General features: G+C 53.3%; 1 protein-coding gene across 3 annotated transcripts; it reads left to right on the top strand.

The window, feature by feature from the left end:
• Nucleotides 1-105: 105 nt before the first annotated feature.
• PLD2 (phospholipase D2) lies at nt 106-14,640 on the top strand. Of its 3 annotated transcripts, XM_082371038.1 has the most exons (25): nt 106-229; nt 781-890; nt 979-1,109; nt 1,215-1,357; nt 1,793-1,898; nt 1,991-2,056; nt 2,180-2,238; nt 2,386-2,478; nt 2,571-2,723; nt 3,337-3,486; nt 6,553-6,636; nt 6,779-6,857; nt 7,637-7,747; nt 7,928-8,098; nt 8,480-8,606; nt 8,799-8,917; nt 9,018-9,131; nt 9,272-9,376; nt 9,598-9,686; nt 9,793-9,906; nt 10,084-10,133; nt 10,399-10,533; nt 10,760-10,913; nt 11,297-11,411; nt 11,663-14,640. In XM_082371038.1, the coding sequence occupies exons 2-25, from the start codon at nt 782-784 to the stop codon at nt 11,885-11,887; spliced, it is 2,802 nt and encodes a 933-aa protein (XP_082227164.1). In that variant the 5' UTR covers nt 106-229; nt 781; the 3' UTR covers nt 11,888-14,640. The 3 variants fall into 3 exon arrangements, with proteins under 3 accessions (XP_082227164.1, XP_082227165.1, XP_082227166.1); XM_082371039.1 differs by lacking the exon at nt 9,793-9,906 and having other exon boundaries at nt 11,663-12,027; XM_082371040.1 differs by lacking the exon at nt 11,663-14,640 and having other exon boundaries at nt 10,760-10,858.
• Nucleotides 14,641-16,281: the final 1,641 nt, after the last annotated feature.

Here is a 16,281-nt window from a genome sequence, read left to right as displayed (position 1 = left end):
GGCCCCAGCGCCCAGGCTGCACGCAGGACTGCAGGGCGGGCCGAGGGCAGCGGGGGCGGGACAGGACCGACGAGAATCCCGAGGAGGTGAGGCCGGGGGCCGTCCCGCCCCCAAGGGCAGGCCCTGAGCGCCCGCCCCGCCCTGGCCCTCTGGGGTGTGGGCTCCCGCTCTGACTCTGCTGGCTTCTTCTGCTCGCAAAGCCGCGCTGCCGCCGGCTCGGGCTGCCCGGGTGAGGGGACCGGGGAGGAGGCGCCGCTGAGATCCCGGGCCCAGGAAATCGAGCGGGGACGGGAATGAGCTTGGGCTGCGGGTCCTCCTGACTCAGCGTCATGCTCAGATTTCGGGGTTTCCCTCCCGGGCGGGGAACGCGTAACTTCCTCATTCCCGCCTGGACCCCTTCTTCCAGCTGGCTTGGCCTGGCTGGAGCCCCGGTGGCTCGGGACCCCTGGCAACCCCCGGGGCCCCTCCCCTGGCTTCTGCTCTGCCCCACTTCGGGGCCATCCGGGCCTGGCCGGGTGTTCCTCGGCACCCTGGTTACGGGACGGGAGGCGGGACTCAGGCATTCCGGATGCAGGAAGGATCGAGATAGGGGATGGAGATTAGAGGCGGGTTGGCAGGGCGTTGCAGACCGATGCGCCATAATCAGAGAGATTGGGAGTCAGCGGGAGCCAAGTGGGGGGAAGCGGGGGACCTGTGGGAGATGGAAGACCGTGGGAATGCGATGGGGCGGCAGGGTTCTGCAAAGCAGGTCACCTTCCTGAGGCCTCCCCATATTCCTAGGATGGCGGCGACCTCCGAGAGCCTCTTCCCCTCTGGGGGTGACCTGGACTCCAGCCAGTTACAGATGGAGCCCGATGAGGTGGACACTCTGAAGGAGGGAGAGGACCCAGGTACACAGGGAGGACGCCCTCAGGGAGAGGAGGGGGAGGGGGCTGAGACCTCCTGGAGTCCACATTCTTCCACTTTCTCTCCTGTCAGCTGACCGGATGCACCCCTTTCTGGCCATCTACGACCTCCAGCCTCTGAAAATTCACCCCTTGGTGTTTGCCCCTGGGGTTCCCGTCATAGCCCAGGTGGTGGGCACTGAAAGATACACCAGTGGATCCAAGGTGGCTGGGCTGGCACCAGGGAGGGGGCTAAGGGGAGGGCTGGCCAGAGCGGGGGCTGCCACCCAACCAGGGAACATCCATTCAGTCAGTTCCTCACTCCCCCAGGTGGGCACCTGCACTCTGTATTCTGTCCGCTTCACTCACGGTGACTTTACCTGGACAACCAAGAAGAAGTTCCGTCATTTCCAGGAATTGCATCGGGACCTCCTGAGACACAAAGTCTTGACGAGTCTGCTCCCTCTGACTCGGTGAGGGGGACAAGACTGCCTCCTGTGAAGGGCAGGTGCCCCCTCACGGCGGGGCAGCATGGGATGTCACTGCCCCAGCCCCCATTGCTGCTTTCCGTCTGTCTCATCCCCAGACCACAGCCTTTCCTCCCCCAGCTGCTTTCCTCCCCCAACTCTGGCCACTGGGCCTGCTCCTCTGACCCCGGTTACCAGGAAACCTTCCCTGCTCAGCTCTTCCTGTCCATGGTTCTGGGCCAGTATCTCAGCAGGGCTGGATGCCCAAAGTACCCTTGGCAGCCTCCCACCTTTTTCTGTCTCCATCCTCAGGGTAGGGGGCATTCCTTCTGCCAGCCTCTAGGTCCCCTCGCCTCCTCCAAGACCCTACCTCCAGTGCTTCAGGAACCAAGGCACCCAGCCTCCCATCCTCCTATTGACCCTCCCCCATCCCTTCCACAGCTTTGCCGTTGCTTATTCTCCAGCCCAAGAGGCAAACAACAGAGAGATGCCCTCTCTACGCCGAGCAGGTCCTGAGGGCTCCGCCAGACATGCATCCAGCAAACAGGTGGGACCGGACACCAGGTCCTCTGGGAAGGTGTTTGGGTGCAAATGGTTCTGGTCCCATCTGTCTCTCTCTCTTTCCCATCCCTACTTCAGAAATACCTGGAGAATTACCTCAACCGCCTCCTGACCATGTCTTTCTACCGCAACTACCACGCCATGGTAAGGTCAAGAGGCTGGTGCCAGGTCTCTTGAGATGGAGCAGGGGGCAGAGGACCAGGGTCGGTGGAGTCTGAGGGGCTGAAAACAAGAGTGTCTCCTCTGAGCCTTTTTCTTCCTCTGCAGACAGAGTTTCTGGAAGTCAGTCAGCTGTCCTTTATCCCAGAGCTTGGATCCAAAGGACTGTGAGTGTCTGACACCCCTCACCCGCCATCTGCCAACATCTGGATCTCTCCCTGGATGAGAATAGGGAAAGAGCAGTGCACAGTGGGCTGGAGGTCTGGATCCCTCATCCAGCCTCATCCAACATCTCTTCCTGGTTTTCCCCACAGGGAGGGGGTGATCCGGAAGCGCTCAGGTGGCCACCGTGTTCCTGGCCTCACCTTCTGTGGCCGAGACCAAGTTTGTTATCGGTGGTCCAAGCGGTGAGGCCTGAGCAGAGCCGCTGGGCAGTGGGTGGGGGTGAGGAAGGAGATCCCAGGGGCATGGAGGAATGGTCAGAGCCCTTCCACTCCAGGTGGCTGGTGGTGAAGGACTCCTTCCTGCTGTACATGTGCCTCAAGACCGGCACCATCACATTTGTTCAGCTCTTCGACCCTGGCTTCAAGGTACAGGTGGGGAAAAGGAGCACAGAGGCACGGTATGGGGTCCGGATCGACACCTCCCACAGGTAAGGCCTCCCTGGTGTGGACAGACACCTGGTGAGTGAAGAGCCAGCCTGGGGCCCTAAGGGGAGTTAAGTGGAAGAGACCATGGAAGAAAGGAAGGCGTTCCCACCTCCCTGGAGCCAGCCATGATTTGGAACCAGAGAACTGTTCTAGTCAGATGCTTGGGGCTGCTCTTAGAGGCTGGGCCCAGAGAAAGAGAGTTGAGTATAAGCCTGGGGGAAGGACTTTTGGTGCAAAAGATAGGGCACTCCATTCATTCATTTATTCATTCAACAAACTTAAGGGACTTCCCTGGTGGTCCAGTGGTTAAGACGCCGTGCTTCCACTGCAAGGGGTGCAGGTTTGATCCCTGGTCGTGGAACTAAGATCCCACATGCAGTGCAGCATGGCCAAAAAAAACCCCAAAAAAACAAAAAAACAAACTTAAGTGGCTGGCACAATACTAGGTGCCAAGGACCCAACTGTGAATAAGGCAGATACACTCCCTGTCCCTGTGAAGTCAAGTAGGGACTAAGGGAGGAGGTAGGAAAGAGGTGATAGCTAAAGGGGAGGTTTCTGAGCCAGGCCAGAGGTGTTGGGGGTGAGGATTGTGGTCCACCCATTGTTTCCGTCCAGGTCCTTGATTCTCAAGTGCAGCAGCTACCGGCAGGCACGGTGGTGGGCCCAGGAGATCACTGAGCTGGCCCGGGGCCCGGGCAGAGACTTTGTACAGCTGCACCGGCACGAAAGCTACGCTCCACCCCGGCCTGGGACCCTGGCCCGGTGGTGAGACACTGACGTCCTTTCTGAAATTGTCGGTGGCCTTTTCGACCTCCTTGGTGTTCTCTGAGTCCTTGATCCTCTTTATCTCCTCTGACCCCTTCTGACCTCAATAACCTCCTCCTTTGACTTCTCAAATCTCCCTGACCCCCTGACCTCTTTAATCATGCTGATCCCTCTGATTCCCCTCTGATCTTTCTGAACCCCAAACTGGGTAATCTCTGACCCTGACCTCTCCGACCTCCTGTGACCTTTTTAACCTCCTTTCACCACACTGACCCTCTCTGTTCTCAGTGGTCTCAAATGTCTCTGATTTATTTGTCCATTTAATAAACATTTTCTGAGCACCCACTATGTGCCAGGTCCAGTGGCAGGGATAAGACTCAGTAGGTGATTCAGTCACGAAACAATGGGAGTTTGCCACGCTGGTGGTAGATATAGGGTACCAAGCACAGAGGAGGGGCATCTGCCCCAGCGTAGGATGTCAGGACTGGCTTCTAGAAGACAGTAACCCTGAGGTTAACCTTAGCAAGATAAAGAAAATGGAGAAGGGCAGTCTGTGCAGAGAAGCTAGAAATAGCCCAACGTGTTTGGGAACCACAAGACTGACTACTGTTGCAGCGTGAGGAGCAGTGGTCAGTAGAGTCTGGGGGTCGCAGGGTCTGATCGGTGCCTCTCCCGCTAAGCTGAAGAGGTTAACTTTTATCATAGGCAGAGAGGAGTCATGGAAAGAATTTTTCTTGGAGGTGGTGTTGAGTTTTTTTTTATTGGAGTATAATTGCTTTACAATGTTGTGTTTCTGCTGTACAACAAAGTGAATCAGCTGTATGTATACAAATATCCCCATATCCCCTCCCTCTTGAGCCTCCCTCCCACCCTCCCTACAGGGAGATCAGCTCGATGCTTTGTGACGACCTAGAGGGGTGGGATAGAGATTTATTTATTTATTTATTTTAAAATTTTATTTATTTTATTTTTATTTGTTTTTGGCTGCATTGGGTCTTCGTTGCTGCGCTAGCACTTTCTCTAGTCGCAGCAAGCGGGGGCTACTCTTCGTTGCGGTGCATGGGCTTCTCATTGCGATGGCTTCTCTTGTTGTGGAGCACGGGCTCTAGGCGCACAGGCTTCAGTAGTTGTGGCACACGGGCTCAGTAGTTGTGTCTCGCGGGCTCTAGAGCGCAGGCTCGGTACTTATGGTGCACGGGCTTAGTTGCTCTGCGGTATGTGGGATCTTCCCGGACCAGGGCTCGAACCCGTGTCCCCTGAATAGGCAGGAGGATTCCCAAACACTGCGCCACCAGGGAAGCCTGAGATTTATTTTTTAACATAAGAACTGATCATAGCTAATACTTACGTAGCACTTAGTGTGTGCCAGAAACCGTTCTGAGTGTTTTGTGTTTATGAACTTACAACAACCCCGTGAAGCAGGTACAGTTGTTATTTCCACTTTACCGGTGAGAAAACTGAGGCAAGGAGAAGTTAAGTAACTTGTCAAGGTCACACACCTTGTAAACAGTGAAACCAGGATTCAAATCCAGGTAGTCTAGGTCAAGACCCTGCTCTTCACTATCAAACAGGACTGTTAGTTATTAAAAGTCTAACAATACGGAAACATATTAAGTAAAAAATTAAAGTTCTCTGCACAAGCCTTTACCCCCCGGCCCTTAGTTCTTCTCTACACCCTCTCCCCAAAATCCCATTTTTCTCCCCAGAAGTAATGCTGGTGATAGTTTGATATTTATCCTCCCAGATCTTTTCCTGCATATTTTCATGTGCTTAGCATATATGTTACTTTTTGTTTTAATGTAAATGAGATCATGCAGTCTCTTCTTTGTTTTACTTTTTCACTTAACACATGTGTTAGAGATTAGGCATTTACATTATTTCCCACTTTCAGTCTTATAAACGATACTGCAATGAACATAATCTTTGGTTAAGCACTTAATAGGATGTCTTCCTAGATATAGAATTACGAAGTGCATTTAATGGTATTGGGGGTATGTGGATTTAATATTCTGATAGATACTACCAAACTGTCCTCTAAAAAAGCTATAAAACCAATGTATATTTTCACAAACTATGAGAATACTCACTTCCCCATATGCTAATATTGAATGTAACCTGCAATTTTAATTTTTGCCAATCTAGTGAATTTTAAAAGTGTTATTCATTTTAATATCAATTTCCTTGTTTAGTGATGAAGTTGAACATCTTTTCATCTATGATTGGCCATTTTCCCCCTGTGAACTATCAGTTCTCTTTTTTTTTTTTGGCTGTGCTGTGCGGCTTGTGGGACCCTGTTCCCCGACCAGGGACCAAACCCGTGCCCTCCGCAGTGAAAGCACAGAGTCCTAACTGCTGGATGGCCAGGGAATTCCCATATCAGTTCTTATTCTTTGATCAGTTGGCCTATATGTCTTTTTGTTATTGATATCTTGGAACTCTTTATATGTGATGTATTTTTTAAAAATAATTTACATTTGCATGTAAGCCTTCAAGCATTTTGTTCCACATTGCAGTTTAATTTTATTTATTTATTTATTTATTTATGGCTGTGTTGGGTCTTCGTTTCTGTGTGAGGGCTTTTTCTAGTTGCGGCAAGTGGGGGCCCCTCTTCATTGCGGTGTGCGTGCCTCTCACTATCGCAGCCTCTCTTGTTGCGGAGCACAGGCTCCAGACGCGCAGGCTCAGTAATTGTGGCTCACGGGCCCAGTTGCTCTGCGGCATGTGGGATCTTCCCAGACCAGGGCTCGAACCCGTGTCCCCTGCATTGGCAGGCAGACTCTCAACCACTGCACCACCAGGGAAGCCCTATATGTGATGTATTAATCGTCCCAATCTTTAGTCATTTTCTTTGGTTTGTTGTGTCTTTTGTAGTCTGTAATTTTATTTAGCTCGTACTGGCAAATTTATCCCACTTTGATATATCTACCTGCTACTGTCTGACCTCTCTGATCACTCTTGGTCTTTGACCCTGCTGTCACCTCTGACCCATGACTGTCCTCCGGTCTTCACTCTCCAGAGCTTTCTGGCTTCTGACTCCCCTGACCTCCTTGGCTTGGCCTCCCCCAGGTTTGTGAATGGGGCAGGTTACTTTGCTGCTGCAGCTGATGCCATCCTGCGAGCTCAAGAAGAGATTTTCATCACAGGCTGGTGGTAAGTGGGGAAAAAGCCTGAGCAAGAAGCGGTAGGATAGGGCCTGCAACGGATCAGCTTATGGGTCAGAAAAGGAGTGGAAGGGGAGGAGTGACTGTTGTCGGGAGCTTAGCTTGCCCTTACCCCCTGCCCTGAATCCCAGGTTGAGTCCTGAGATTTACCTGAAGCGTCCGGCCCATTCAGATGACTGGAGACTGGACATTATGCTCAAGAAGAAGGCGGTGAGGAGAGTGGTTGGGCTGGAGGGGAGGTATGGTGGCGGGGTGGCCTGTGGGTGGAGATTGGTTAGAAGGGACTGTAGCATGGGGGAAGGCAGGGAATCTGAAAATTGAGGAGGAGGAAATATGCCCATCCTGGCTCAGTGTCTGGCAAACATCACCTCCTCCCCTTCCCTAAGGAGAACTGACACCTCCCCGTTCTTGCCCTTCCTCTATCTGGTACAGACTTTCCTCCCAGTATCCATTACACTCTGTTGTGTTACTGCAGGGTGGACATGTCTGTCTCTCTCCCTGGACTAATTAATATCACTAGTTCCAATACAAGGCATAGTGTCTGCTATGTTGGGAGCATCCATAGATATTGATGGGTGGGAGGAAAGATATGTGGATGATGGAGAGTGGGTGGGTGAATGGATGGGTAGATGATGGAGAGGGAGATAGATAGAAGGATATGAGGTTGGGAAGGTGGATCAGTAGGAGAGTGGGTAGGTAGATGGATGAATGATAGATGGTAGATAAGGGGATGAGTAAATTTTGGGGAAAATGAGTGGATAGATAATGCTGGGTAGGCGGGTAGACGTGTGGATGGTTGAGCAGATAGATGATATTCAATCTAGGTTTGCTGTAAGCAACAAAGCAGGGTGTAAGTGGCAGAGCATTGAGGACCTCCAGTCAGGGAGGAGGAATATACAGGAATCCTGAGCATGGGGAAGGGTTTGGGAGGGTGGGAAGGGGTCATTCCAAGAGAGGCATTAGGATCTGATTCCCTCACTGACCACCAGGAGGAGGGTGTCCGGGTGTCCGTACTGCTGTTTAAGGAAGTGGAGTTGGCCTTGACCATCAACAGTGACTATAGCAAGAAGGTTCTGACGCTACTGCATCCCAACGTAAAGGTGACTCTCAGGCCTCAGAGACCCCTTCCCTGCAGCCCTCCTCACCACACTTTCCCATCCCCTCAACCCTCCCTTTCCTTGAGCATCTCATCCTTCCGTCTTTCCATTCTCTCCCCCAACACCTCCTCTTTCTTCTCCCACCTAAGCTCACTCTCATGAACTCCCCCATACCTGCTCCAGGTGATGCGCCACCCAGACCAGGTGACTCTGTGGGCCCATCATGAGAAGCTCCTGGTGGTGGACCAAGTAGTGGCCTTCTTGGGGGGGCTGGACCTCGCCTATGGCCGCTGGGATGACCTGCACTACAGACTGACTGACCTTGGGGACTCCTCTGAGTCAGCTGCCCCCCAGGTAATTCCCCAAGGCCTTCCTGAGCTCCCCCAAACTCAGCTAACCTAAATCCTCACCCCTTCCCAGCTCCAGCCTTCCCCTCCAGTCATTCCAAGCCCACACTCAGGGTTCCTTGGCCTTTCTGGGACCCCAAGAACCTGCTTTGAATATACTATGACCCAGTCCCCTCCCCATGTCCGTTACCCACCCCTCCCCCCATTCCTCTAGGGATTTCAAATGCATCTGAAGGGGAGGACCAGGGAATCAAACTCTCTCTGCTTCATTCTTACTTTGTGTCTCTCTGTCTCCCAGTCTTCCAGTGCTCCTTTCTTCTCTTTGGCCTGGCTCTGTACGGCCCCATGACCTCTCCTTGCCCCTGGCTTGGGTGTGTTCCCCCTACAGCCTCCCGCCTCATGCTCAGACCCTCCAGCTACACCAGACCTCTCTCACAACCAACTCTTCTGGCTGGGCAAGGACTACAGCAATCTTATCGCTAAGGACTGGGTCCAGTTGGATCGGCCTTTTGAGGGTAGGAGTCCCCTTCCTCCAAAGCCCGTGAGAGCTGGGAGCAGGGGCAGAAGGCAGGGCTGGGACTGAGGATGGGATGAACTGGGTCAAGGGTAATGCACCCTCCCCTCGGGTTGGCTCCTCCTCCTCCCTGCCCCAAGTGTCCCCAAGAGACCATCCCTGACCTCTCCCCTGACTCTCCTGGGACCCCCAGATTTCATTGACAGGGAGACCACCCCCCGGATGCCATGGCGGGACGTCGGGGTGGTGGTCCATGGCTCACCCGCCAGGGACCTTGCCCGGCACTTCATCCAGCGCTGGAATTTCACCAAGGTGCTCGATCCCTCCTGCTCCCTCCTGTGAGGCTGGAGGGCGGGAGGGAGCCTGGGGCAGCTCATCACCTCCCTCTGACTCTGCCATCCCTCTTCCTCAGAACACCAAGGCCAAGTACAAGATACCCATGTACCCCTACCTGCTGCCCAAGTCCACTAGCACCGCAAACCAGCTCCCTTTCATGCTCCCGGGAGTGCAGTGCGCCACCGTGCAGGTGAGGCTCCGACTTCAGCCTGCCCTCGCCTCCCTCCCTTCAGCCCAGTGCCCCGGCCCACTCTCCCTGACCTGAGAGCCCCCGCCAGACCCCTCCTCTCCCGGGCTCAGGAGCCACAGCATATTCGCCGTCCCCCCCAGGTCTTGCGGTCAGTGGACCGCTGGTCAGCGGGGACCTTGGAGAACTCCATCCTCAATGCCTACCTGCACACCATCAGGGAGAGCCAGCACTTCCTCTACATTGAGGTCTGACTTGGGGGAGGGTGGGGCAGAGGACGGAGGGGACATCCCAGGGGAGAGACTTAGGATGTCAGTGGCATCAATCATTGAGGACTGGCGTAACTGGGCCTGGAGAAATGCAGAAGCCTGGGGCCAGGGCCTGGAGCCTGGGGGTGGGGATGGCAGCGGGAGCTGAGGGCAGGGGCTGGGGCCAGACTGCTGATGTCTGTCATTGGTCCCTGCCCCAGAATCAATTCTTCATTAGCTGCTCAGATGGGCGGACGGTGCTGAACAAGGTGGGCGATGAGATTGTGGACAGAATCCTGAAGGCCCACAAGTAAGATGGACCAGCCAGAGTGTGAGGATTGTGGGCATGGTTTAAGCCCAACTGGATGGGTGGGGCTTGGGGGAGAGGTCACACCTCTGACTCCACCCCTCCCCAGACAGGGGCAGTGCTTCCGAGTCTACATGCTTTTGCCCCTGCTCCCCGGGTTCGAGGGCGACATCTCCACAGGTGGTGGTAACTCCATCCAGGCCATTCTGCACTTCACTTACAGGTGACCCCCGGCGCCCCCCTCAGCCAGACTCTGCCTCTCCATGGCCCCATCCTACCTATGCCTCCATCCTGACTCCGTCCTGATCCCTTCTTGCTGGACTTTTGAGGTCCACCTCTCTCCTGACATCCCCCATCTCCTCCCCAGTCTCCACCTCCCTCACCCATTCTCTTCCCTCAGGACGCTGTGTCGTGGGGAATATTCAATTCTACATCGCCTCAAAGCAGCCAGTGAGTGCTGGGAGCTGGGGGTTCAAGCCCTGGATCCCCGGGGAGGGGGCGATTGAGGGACTGGATCCCCAGGGATGGAGGGAAGGAGGCTATCACTCCTGCATGCTTCTGGGGCTACTGCCTGAGCCCGCAGGTGGCCTTACACTGCAGGGAGAAGTATATAGACCAGGGCTTCTGAAGTGAGGAGGTAGATGGGACAGGGCTCTGTCTGCACATGGAGAGTACCTCTCACCTCACTCCCCTTCCCCCCATCTCTTACTCACAGTGGGGACAGCATGGCGGGACTATATTTCCATCTGTGGGCTTCGCACACACGGAGAGCTGGGTAGGCACCCGGTCTCAGAGCTCGTCTACATCCACAGCAAGATGCTCATTGCAGATGACCGGACAGTCATCATTGGTCAGTGCTGGATCTCGGCCCTGGCAACGAGAGGAGGGTGGGGAGAAGTGGAGCAGGGCCCAGCCAGGGGCAACGGGGATGGAGGTGGGTGATGGAGATTGCAGCTGAGGCCCAGTTGGGGATGGAGGCCAAAGAAGGCGTGTTGCCCACAGGCTGGTAGAGGTGATGGGGTCTCCTGGGCTCAGGAGGACACAGTGTGTCCTGCACCCCTCCCACCCCCGCCCAGGCTCCGCAAACATCAATGACCGGAGTTTACTGGGGAAGCGGGACAGTGAGCTGGCTGTGCTGATCGAGGACACGGAGATGGAGGCATCCCTCATGAATGGTGTGGAATATCAGGCGGGCAGGTTTGCCTTGAGTTTGCGGAAACACTGCTTCAGGTAGAGCCGGGGTGGGGTGCTACAGCGTAGTGGGAGAGGTGGAAAGGGGGAGGGTCTGCCTTTTGAGCAAGTGTGAGGATTGCTTAGAGGTAGTACTGGATTTCCCAAGAGGCAGACTCATCCAGTTTAAGGTACCGGCAAAGCAGGGATACCAAAAAAATGAGAAACAAATATTTCAAAAGTAACTTGGTATATCTTTTAAAGCATTAAAGTAGTCGCCAAAGTAGAGACAAATTAAAGCTCTGTTGGACTCGTTTACACTTATTTTACTGTTTAACATTGCTTCTATTTTGAAATACCTGGGTAGGCACATTATAATTTTCTGGTATTCAGGCTTTCAAAGGATCTTAATCTGGCCCTGCTGGGACCCCTTTCTCCCGCAGCGTGATTCTCGGGGCAGATGCCCGGCCGGACCTGGATCTCCGAGACCCTGTCTGTGATGACTTCTTCCAGTCATGGCAAGACACAGCTGAGAGCAATGCCAATATCTATGAGCAGGTGGGCAAGGGGGGTGGGCAGGGGTGCTGGCAGGGGGAAGTTCACGGATTATCCTGTCTAGGGTGGGATAGAGAGGAGCCCCCGCACAGCCATCCTCATAAGGGGATGAGGGTCTGGGGACATCATGGGATTCAGTGGCTCAGGGTCAGTGTAGAGGGATATGGTGGGCATGGGGGCGTCTAGCCCAGTTGGGCTTGGACTCTTGGGCAGTCTCCCCAAGCCTTATTGGTTTCCATGCCCCTCGCCCATAGATCTTCCGCTGCCTGCCGTCCAACGCCACTCGCTCCCTCCGGGCACTCCGGGAGTATGTGGCCGCGGAGCCGCTGGCCACGGTCAGCCCTCCCTTGGCCCGGTCTGAACTCACCCAGGTCCAGGGCCACCTGGTCCACTTCCCCCTCAAGTTCCTGGAGGATGAGTCTTTGCTGCCCCCCCTGGGTAGCAAGGAGGGCATGATACCCCTAGAAGTGTGGACATAGCTGCGGCTCCAGCCCGGGAGAGGTCACCAGCTGCTGGGCTCCACCTCATCTGGCTCCCTGCCCCCTCACCCTGAGGACCGAGGGCAGTGCCTCTGAGACCTGGGGGAGGCAGGCATCCCCGGAGGGGACTAGAGAAGTCACAGAGGACCCTTTCTTGAGAAGCAGCGAAAGAGGACACTCTCAAGCCCGGGCTGGGGAGGCAGAAGAGGGTCCAGAGAAGTTCATCCTCCTCGCTGCCCAGTTCAAACCACTGCTACAAAGGAGAAGCAAAACTCCTGCCAGGATGCCTGGGGCCAGCCTCCTACTCCAGGAGGACCAGATTCTGCCCTGGGCCTTCCCATCTCTCCCTTCGTCTTCCTGCCCTGGAACCCCCTCCCTGCCCCAGGGCCTTTCCCAGTTCATTACTGCCAAAGTGGAGGGAAGGATGGAGCCACTCCCGGCTTCAGTGCCCATGGTGGGGAGGGGACGGGGGCTGGGGGGATGCTCACTAACCCCCTCCACCAGCTGATGACAGACACTAACTCTGTATCAGTTCAATAAGCGTTTCATAAATAAAAGCCTAGAAAAGGTCCTTGCCTCTTCCTTGGCTGAACTGAGTGCTTGTCTCAGCTGCCCCCCCAGGCCTACACACAGCAGCACAGGCCCCTTCACCCTCTCTCCACACCACTGGTTTCTTCTTTCTGTGACTTCATCTCTGCTCCGCTTGTCTGTGGCTTCGGGAGCTCCGTCACCAGGTGCTGGGAAGACAAGGTGTTCACACAGGGATGCCTGGGTAAAAGAAGGGCGGGGCCAAACCAGGACTCCTGGAGGACAGTGGAGCTGATGGTGCAGCTTCAGGTGAGGGAGGCGCCCAAAGAAGGGCCCAGAGGGGCTGCCTCTTGTTCCTCAAGTGACTGCAAGGGGAGAGGCTTAGCGAAGCCCCTGGGAGTGGATAAGGGTATAGGTCAGGAAGAACTGGGCCCAAATCCTGGACTTGTCACTTACTACCTTGGTGACCTTGTCAAGTCACATCACTTCTCTGGGCCTCAGTGGTCCCAACTGGGAAATGGGAATAATACTTAATAACTGGCTTGCTGTAAAGATTCAGTCATTGACTTAGATATTTATTGAGTACCTGCTCTTTGCCAGACACCATTCTAAACTCACAGCAGTGAGTACAACAAAGTCCCCACCCTCGTGGGACAGGCACGTATGTCCTGGAGCTTCAGTGTCCAGTATAGTAGCCACCAGCCACATTTGGCTATTTACATTTAAATTAATTACAATTAGAAATAGGTAAAGATTTAGTTCCTCACTCGCAGCAGCCATATTTCAAGTGCTCAGGAGCCACTCGTGTCTAGTGGCTAGCATATTGGACGGTGCAGGTATAGACCATTTCCATCATTGCACAGAGTTCTATTGGTTGGCAGTGCTCCAGAGGGAAGAGAGAAAATAGATGGTGTAGTCTACAAGAGAATGTAGTTCACACTGGACTGAGGAGGGTTACCTCCCATGGCAGGTGGAGAGAAAAGGATAAGATAACGGGTATACAGAGAGAGCTCTTTGAGTGAATTGGTGACTTTTATTTCTTAAGCTGGGTGGTGGGATATGAACTTTATATATATTTTTCCATATCTTTTTGTATATCTGAAATATTTTTCAATTAGAAAAAAGTTTAGCACAGTCCTGGATCTTGCCCTTTGTTCCCCCAGCCTCACTCCCCAATCTCAGAGTTGACCACAGGAGCAGGAAGAAACAGAGGGGAATAGAGTGAGCAGTTTAGGAGGCCTTCCTGGAGGAGGGGTGTGCTTGTGGATGATGACGTGGAGAGAGGGGATACTGTGGCCTTGCTCCCATCCTCTCTTTTGAGTCCAGCCCTCCGTTCCTCTGAAGAAGCCACCTCCACACAAGAAATTCCCCCTCCCATGTATAGCCAGTCCCCAGGTACTAATTGGCATTCTGCTAATTAGCCTCACTGTCAGCACTAAGGGCCTCTTTCCCTAGGGGACCATTACCTCATTAACTGTGGAGTGGAGTGAAGGCAGCAGCTGCCCCAGGGCCGGGCCAGGGGTAGGTGGGCTTCTGCTTCATACTGTCTGCTGGTCTATCTGCTCCCCACTCATTGGTCCTGGAGTTTCTTGAATGGAGGCCCACACAGTGTAGGGAAAAAAAGCAGTGGGCCTGCAATCAGAAGAGTTGCCTCTAGACCCAGGGTGAAGAGAATGAATCCAGCCTCCCAAGGTGGGTGGGAGGCCCTGAGGGTGATTGGGTCTGTGCAAAATGTCCAACCCCCAGAGATCCAAAATTTGTCTTATTTTTAATAGTTTAACTTTTCTTGATGCCTGATCCACGGCTTCCTCTACCACATTGTCTCTTTTAAAGTTATTATGGACAATTTCATATATACATAAAAGTAGAGAATAGACTGATGAAACCTCAGGTACCCACACATCAATACTCCAGCTTCAATAATTATCAGCAGGACTTCCCTGGTGGTGCAGTGGTTGGGAATCTGCCTGCCAATGCAGGGGACACGGGTTCAAGCCCTGGTCTGGGAAGATCCCACATGCCGCGGAGCGACTAAGCCCATGAGCCACAACTACTGAGCCTGCGCGTCTGGAGCCTGTGCTCCGCAACGGGAGAGGCCGAGGCCGCGACAGTGAGAGGCCCGCGCACTGCGATGAAGAGTGGCCCCCACTCTCCGCAACTGGAGAAAGCCCTCGCACAGAAACGAAGACCCAACACAGCCAAAAATAAATAAATAAATAAATAAATAATAATAATAATAACAATTATCAGCACAGGGCCAATCTTGTTTCTCTATCCTCCCCACCCCCCAGGTTAGACTGCCTCTTGAGGTTTGGGTGGCCATCTGTCCTACCTCTGTGATCTTAATTTGCTCATTCTTTGATTCCGTATGTCTTTATTAAACACTGCCTGAGTCAGGCATTAGTAAATTTACTGAGGACCTTGAATATACCAAGTGCTTCACATACCTAATTTTATTTTATCCTAACCTTCCTGTTATTATCTCTGTTTTACAGATGATAGAATTGAGCCTGAGAGATTAATGACTTGCACAAAGCACTGTGTTTTTTCCTACTATCCCATGCTCTTGTCCTTGAGTTACTATATTTCACAGTGCCTACCCAGACACAGAGGCCTTCATTCACTTGCATGTTACTGAACCTCTAGTGGGTGCCAGGCCCTGTGTTGAACAAGGCTGACATAATTCTTGCCTTTAAGGAGATTCAACATTTACAATTCAAAGTGTTAAATGTTACCATGGGTTTAAGCCAGGTAGCTAAAACAGAGGAGCCAAACTCAGTCTCAGGGGGTCAAGGAAGTCTTCATGGAGGAGGTGATTTAGACATGAAGGACAAAGCAAAAGTCAGTGAGAATGGGCATGGTCAGAATATTCTGGGGGAGAAGAAATGGTTGAGGAGGGTCTTTTGAGTTCCGGGAACTGCGTGTAGAGGATTTCCATATGGCTAGAACATGTGAGGCTGAATGGTGGAGTACTGAAAAACAGGGCAGGAGAAGCAGGCAGAATCTTGAAGGGTCATGGTTGCCACACTTGAGGCTCCAAAGACAGTGGGGAGCTAGTGAGGGATCTTAAACAGAAGAGTTACATCAGATTTGAGTTTTAGAAAAATCACGCACTCTGAGTATAGAGAATTGACCTAAGGAGGTCAGTCAAGAAGACCAAGTAGGAGGCTAATAAGAGTATTGGAGGTAGGTGATGATTATGGCTTGGACAAGGACAATAGCAAGGTAAACTGGGCGTGGCGGGGGTGGGTGGGAGAGGAGCAAGACTGGATGTGCGTGGGAATGTGCAAAGGAGAAGGGTCCAGAAAGGAGGATGTCTGCCTCTTTCCAAGGACTTTTCATTCAAACTCTTCTAAGCGATGTTTACATTAAGGCTGACGGTGGGGTCTTTTGGAGATACCATCATTGCTGGAAGTGATCTCAAAGATCAAACGGCCTTCTCTTTCTTTCAAATTCACAATGAAAGAAAGGCCCAGAGAAGCAAAGCAACTTGTTCAAGGTCACACAGCATGTCAGTGGCAGAACATGACTCCTTGTTCTTTATATAGCATTACCCAGCCTCCAGTGAGGCTAATGGCTGGGGGTGCTACGCCAACATGACTAGACCTGAGGTGACCCAAGCAATATTGGAAGGGGCTGGACATAGATCCCTCCTCCTCCCTTCCACCTCCCCTTGCCACCCCCTCCCCCTCGCACAGCTCCAGGGATCAGTCAATGAATAATTGTTGAAACAGTTCCTGCGTACAGAACAAGAGGTGCAGAGACAAAGGTCTGCGGTAGGATTCCCTATCCTGAGATCTGAGATCCCCTTCTCAACCCTCCCCACTGCAGCCGGGGGAAGGGGGTCAGGGGCATTCCTGAGGCAG

This window comes from Balaenoptera borealis (genome assembly GCF_965194805.1).
Source record: "Balaenoptera borealis genome assembly, chromosome: 20".
In the NCBI taxonomy this organism is placed as follows: Eukaryota; Metazoa; Chordata; class Mammalia; order Artiodactyla; family Balaenopteridae; genus Balaenoptera; species Balaenoptera borealis.
The sequence above is the reverse complement of the archived record's forward strand: the minus strand, read 5'-3'. Positions and strand labels throughout refer to the sequence as shown.

What these genes read in the sequence shown, in the direction of transcription:
- PLD2 (XM_082371038.1), top strand. Translation starts at nt 782, where the DNA reads ATGGCGGCGACCTCCGAGAGCCTCTTCCCCTCTGGGGGTGACCTGGAC. An exon ending in AGTCTGCTCCCTCTGACTCG is followed by an intron (nt 1,358 to 1,792) that starts GTGAGGGGGACA and finishes TCCCTTCCACAG; the next exon opens with CTTTGCCGTTGCTTATTCTC. An exon ending in TACTGCATCCCAACGTAAAG is followed by an intron (nt 7,748 to 7,927) that starts GTGACTCTCAGG and finishes TACCTGCTCCAG; the next exon opens with GTGATGCGCCACCCAGACCA.